This window comes from Gavialis gangeticus, unplaced genomic scaffold (genome assembly GCF_001723915.1).
Source record: "Gavialis gangeticus isolate Ggan-Ray unplaced genomic scaffold, GavGan_comp1, whole genome shotgun sequence".
Lineage (NCBI taxonomy): Eukaryota > Metazoa > Chordata > Crocodylia > Gavialidae > Gavialis > Gavialis gangeticus.
In genome coordinates, this window is record NW_017729031.1 from 49,022,217 (window position 1) to 49,027,698 (window position 5,482).

The 5,482-nt window shown below is 37.7% G+C and overlaps 1 protein-coding gene across 3 annotated transcripts in view; it reads right to left on the reverse strand.

Moving 5' to 3' along the window:
• Window positions 1-743: 743 nt before the first annotated feature.
• GALNT3 (polypeptide N-acetylgalactosaminyltransferase 3) overlaps window positions 744-5,482 on the reverse strand; it is a 32,774-nt gene continuing 28,035 nt past the window's right edge. The window contains exons 8-11 of one of the 3 annotated variants that reach the window (XM_019522734.1): window positions 4,758-4,859; window positions 2,362-2,454; window positions 1,939-2,091; window positions 744-1,063 (exon numbers count right to left, since the gene is read on the reverse strand). In XM_019522734.1, coding sequence (XP_019378279.1) covers window positions 941-1,063; window positions 1,939-2,091; window positions 2,362-2,454; window positions 4,758-4,859 — 471 coding nt within the window. In that variant the 3' untranslated portion in view covers window positions 744-940. Of the gene's footprint in view, window positions 1,064-1,938; window positions 2,092-2,339; window positions 2,455-4,757; window positions 4,860-5,482 lie in introns of those variants that run through there. The other 2 variants (XM_019522735.1, XM_019522736.1) reach the window with 2 other exon arrangements.

Here is a 5,482-nt window from a genome sequence, read left to right on the forward strand (position 1 = left end):
TGGAGACAAATTAAAGCAGAGATTACATGTCTCTGGCCTCACTTCCCCTCATTTCTCCTACTGCTGAATTCAGCAGGTGAAGGAGAGGGAAAGGGAGAATGAAGAGCAGGAGTCTCCAGAGCAGCTTGAAAGCATAGACTCTGGGCAGAATCCATACCAACCAGCTCACTACCCATGCGGCACTTCTTGCAGGAGCTGTGATGAAGTGTTGGTGAGCTCTTGGAGCTCACCGTGCATAGAGAGCACAGCCAAAGGGGAGTGCAGTTGAACCATTCCTGAATTTGCCCCAAAGGACAACCGGATTTTCCATTTGGCTTTACTTTTAGAATCCAAATATTTCTATTTCATTGACGTATATAAGAAATTAAAGGAAGATTAAGGATATTTTTAGTTTTTCTTTCTTCAGATTCATTTAAAGGAAAGTGAATTTCAGCAGATAATTAAGTCAAGCAAGTACTAAAAAACCCCATAACCACCATTTATAAAGGCACCTCAGTTTTAAGACACTGTGCAAGATAACTTCCCCCTAATCTTATGGACCAGTTTTTCTGAAGTAATTACAAAATGGGAATGCATAAATTAAAAAACAGAACAAAACAAAAAAAACCCTACACTCTCTCCAAAAGAGATGAGTCTACAACATCTGTAAATCAGTAGTTAGTTAACATTAAAAAATCGTATGAAGGAAATTATTTCCAACAAATTGTAAACATTTTTTCCCCAACTGCTGAGACGTCACAAAATTCTTTGGTGTTTTTATTATAATCTAAATACAACTTTAAAGGGAGCTTTGAAGTTTTATGTTTTTCTTTACATAAAAAAGTGTTTTGATATCTTTTACATCAGCTGGCTTTGCATTATTTTTAACAAATTGTAGTGTATAATATATGGTCACAGTTTTAAAGTATTTAAAAAATATATTTCTTGTTGCATGAAGTATTCAAATGTTTTGGCCAAAAATCCATTTTTGGAACAAATCTGATGGATTACATGATACCAAGCTTGGATGTTCTCCATTTCCTGTAAGGCACATATTTAATGCTGCATTATATAACAGTTGATCCTAAAAAGGAAAAAAACACAGCACATCAGTAAGGTTTTTAAAATATATATAAATTTTGTTAATTTAATTCTAGATTTTTGGATTAAGAATTAACAGGTAGTAGCACTGAGACCGAAGCCTTATTCCTATGACAGGTACAGGACCATAAAGTTGGCACTGCAAACTACCCAACACTGTTCCACAAATTTACGCTAGTCATGACAGGAAGGAACCACTTCTGCAAGAGGAAAATATGTTCTCTATACCCATTTAATCTATAAAACCTTCTGCCTAAAGTGCTCAATAAGCATACAAACTGGCTCCATTTTCTATTCTTTTTGTGATGGGGACATTTCTCTACTATTACCTGGACAAAGGGTCTCATTTTACAGTTGCTACTGTATACCAGAGATTCACAACCCCTGGGCCACAGCCTGGTAAAGGGTTGACTGGCGGACCAGAAATTCGGAAGTGACCGACACACTGCGGGCCGGCTGCTAACCCTTTTTTATACTCAGAATACTGAGTATAAAAACGGGTTGGCTGCCGGCCCACAGTATGCCGGTCCACGGTCACTTCCGGTCTGCCAGTCTGTAGTCTAAAAATGTTGGGAACCACTGCTATCAGATTGAGCTGTACTTTAATTTAAAGCTGTAACCTAACGCTAAGGACATCTCTAAGCCTTTTTCCCAGAGCAGAGCCACCCCTTTAATTATAAAATGTAAATATATATACAAATGTAAGTGTACAGGTCTGGTACCTGAAGAAAAGATTTTTCAACTCGTGCGCGCACGAGTGTGTGCGCAATGCACGCACTCGCATTCTAGTTGAAAAATCTTTTCTTCAGCTACCAGACCTGTACATTTATTTATTGCATAAACTGCTTAGGTAAATACCTTCTGAAGCTCCCATTTCTCTTCTCCTGGGGTGAATGTTTTTTGGCCTTTGTAGCTACAGTCCTGAAGCTGTACTGCGCCTTGAGAAGCATACAGGCAGAGCTCCTTCTGAATGTTGTGTCGAATTTCATGATGTGCAGAGTATTCAAAATACTAATTAAATAATTTAAAAATATATTTATACATATTTCAGTAGAAACTAAGCAACTAGAACAATTAAATGCATCCCTTGCAATTCTGTGGCTACGAGCCTGACGCTTTCTGCCTCTGACTTTTCCCCAGCATCCTTGTTCCAGTCACAGTATTCCTCCCATCTTCTTGAGTCTATTAGTTTTCCCACACAAATCCCTTCCTTGATCTATTCATCCCAGTCCTTCCTTCTTCCCTCCCAAGGCTTCCACTTGGTGCTACACTCATTTCCACCTCCACACATCTGTATCCCAGTTGGTCATCTTCTTCCATCCTCCTCACTGCCGAATTTGCAGTAGAAGCACTGATTATACCAGAGGGATTTCCCTGAATAGCAATAAAATTTAACTTGTCAAACCAACATCTCTGCTAGGCATGTGCTTAACTGAGATTTTTAGAGATTCATAACTTGGCCAGATTTGGATTTTCATAAGAATGGCAACCTGCAACACGCATCACAAATAATTAGAGTTTACATTCCAAACCAGGGAGAGGCTAAAGATAGCAAGCATTTTCCATAGCTTTGTTTTCAAATCAGCTGATCCATCTTGACTGAAGTTTCTAATGGAAAATTCAGTCTGGAGACACAGAAACCCTTAAAGTTTAGGAAAATTTATTAGCAGCCAAAGGGAGGGTAATATAATGGAAATCATCAAGGAATTTTAAAAAGCAAGTTGCTACTAGAACCATCTATAGTAAATGTAGATATCTGCAGAATACTAATAAAGCCAAAATATTACTGCAGAATACAAAAAAGGAAATACAACAAAAATATACAAGATAAGCTGGTAAAGGTAGATATAGTAGCAGTATATGCTACTATATCTACCTTTAATTCAAAGCCTATGGACTAATACTTGTGTAAAGCATTTTTATGGTATTATAAACCATCAAGTAACGCAGCAAATAAATTCCAAAGGAAACTGCTGTTCAATAAATAAGCCTCACATACCAAGGCAGCTAACAGATCTACAGCTGAGCATCTAGGCTACTCTGATTTCAACTGAGATGTGTAAAACACCTATGTATTACAATGGTACATACCACAGATAACACTCAGTGATTTAACTGAAAACTAGAAAAAGGATACAAACCATCAGGCCCCAAAATAAAGTTGTCATTTAGGATGCCTTTTATTAATCAATTTTGCTTAAAGGATAACTAAACAGTTATACTACTGTTTTTAGTACAGTGGTACCTATTCAACAAATACTTGCAATGCATTTCACTTGATATTATACAAACATACATCCCTGCTCCCAAAAGCCATGCGTCTTGGAGCAAGTCAGTGATTTTAAGTATTATATTTCTCAAAATGCTAGATTTTTAGTGGCTTAAGGCAAACTACTCTGACTTCCCACTGTGAGACTGCAAGCACAACAGAGCATGTAGCTTAGGCCTGCCAGGTTGGTCACTCCCTAATAAGATTTCCACTTGTACCCTCCTTGAAACCATGAGACCTGGTGACAAAGAAAGAAGCAATAAGAGAAGGAATAAGGTGAAAGTGTCAAAACTTACAAAGAAAAAGTGAGGAAAATAAATGTTCCTGTAGCAGAGAAGAGAGGTCAAGTGAGGAAGAACTGCAGGTTGCATGACAGAACAGTGAACTGGCATCATGTGGCTGAGAAGCCTATTCTGTGCAGTTTGTTCATATGTCCAGCAAAATTTTGCATCCAACTGCCTCTGTACACTGCCCTAGGGGCAAGCTTATTCAGTAGCCCAGAGTTGGAAATTGAAGTTGAACTCTTCCTGAGAATACAGTTACACTATAAAATTGTACCAACAATTTTGTAGGCTTAAAAAAAATGAATCCTGCATAATACAGCATGTAATTATACTAGACACTGTCATTATAGGCAAAGACACCAGCAGCTATCTGAGGTATTTCTTTCAATCAATACAATATCAAACTACTTCTCTATTACAACAAATTTTTGCATGCAGTGTGCAAATACTCTGATACATGCATGCAGTTTCTCATTTGCAACTATTCATATGAGTGTTTGTGTGCAAAGCTATCTGCACATACCATCTGTGTGAGTACTTTGGAAGATCTGGACAGCAGTATTTTATGCAGTATAAAACCTGTTCCATGCATGCTGTATTTTACCATCCTCTCATGCAGAAATAATATAGGTCAGAGGTCAGCAACCTGCAGCCTACAAGCCTGATCTGCCCTGCAAAGAGTTTGGATCCAGTTTGCAAAGATCTAATTCAGTACAGGGATGGGGGAGCAGTGGGTAAGGGGGAGGTGGATGCTGATTTACAGGACCACATTAAAGCAGCTCTGTTAAAAAGTCTCCTTTTCTGTGCCTTTGCCACTAAATTTGCTGTTCTGCATTGGTGTTCATCAGGCTATTGACATCATCCAATAAGGAGAAGGGGAAAGAGCAGAGTGGGAATTAGGGGTGGAGACAGGGGATCAGCAGCCTACAGTGGCAAGGTTGCAAACACCTAACCTGTCGCTCCAAATGATTGCTAACCCTTAACACAGGTGATAAAAACCACTGAATGTCAGCATACCAAGAAATGCATATTAATATTACCTGATGTCAAAGAGTTTTACATGCAGGCATGTCAAAGTGGTAAATACCAGTTATGTAAGAAATTAAATACATATAATATTTTACCTGATTTCCACCAAGTCCATGACAAGCATACATAATTAATGGCTTGCCACCATGGTTATTTTCACCAGCATCCAGACATGTACGTCTACCTATATTTTTTAACTAAAGAAAAAGCAACTTACTTTTAGAAAAATACATTAAAACTTGATATTTGAGAAGGGAGTTGGGATAGCTATGACTTACTAAGATAACTTATACAAAAACATATATAAACTTGCCAACAAATTACAAATATCAGTATTTTACTTGACATTTGACTCTCAAAACTTGTTCAATTGGTGCTTAAATCTTTGCTAGTCAAATCTTCATTCTCATATTCCAGTTACCTAGGTATCTCATTGCCTGCCACATGGAGTAAGTCACAGTCCCCATCTCTGAACAGCTCACAATATACAACATGTAAGTAACATTATGGATGGAGCATTAAGACATAGTATTTTTTAAAATAAACATTAGTTTCTCCCACATGCATATAAAGCTAGCGGATACTGATTGACTAGTATTTTATAGGCAATGGAATATGTTTAGACTAAGCTAATTGTGGAAAGTGTGATTGCTTTATAGATAATTTGTCAGATAGGATTCACTTACAAGAAACAGTATAGAAGATCCATAGAAAAGCTGAAACAGGATTCTAAAGCAATGTCAGTACTGGAAACTTACAGTAGCTGACAGTGACACTCTCAAGCATACCATGCTGTTCCATGCAGGCTGCTTCCTAGGTT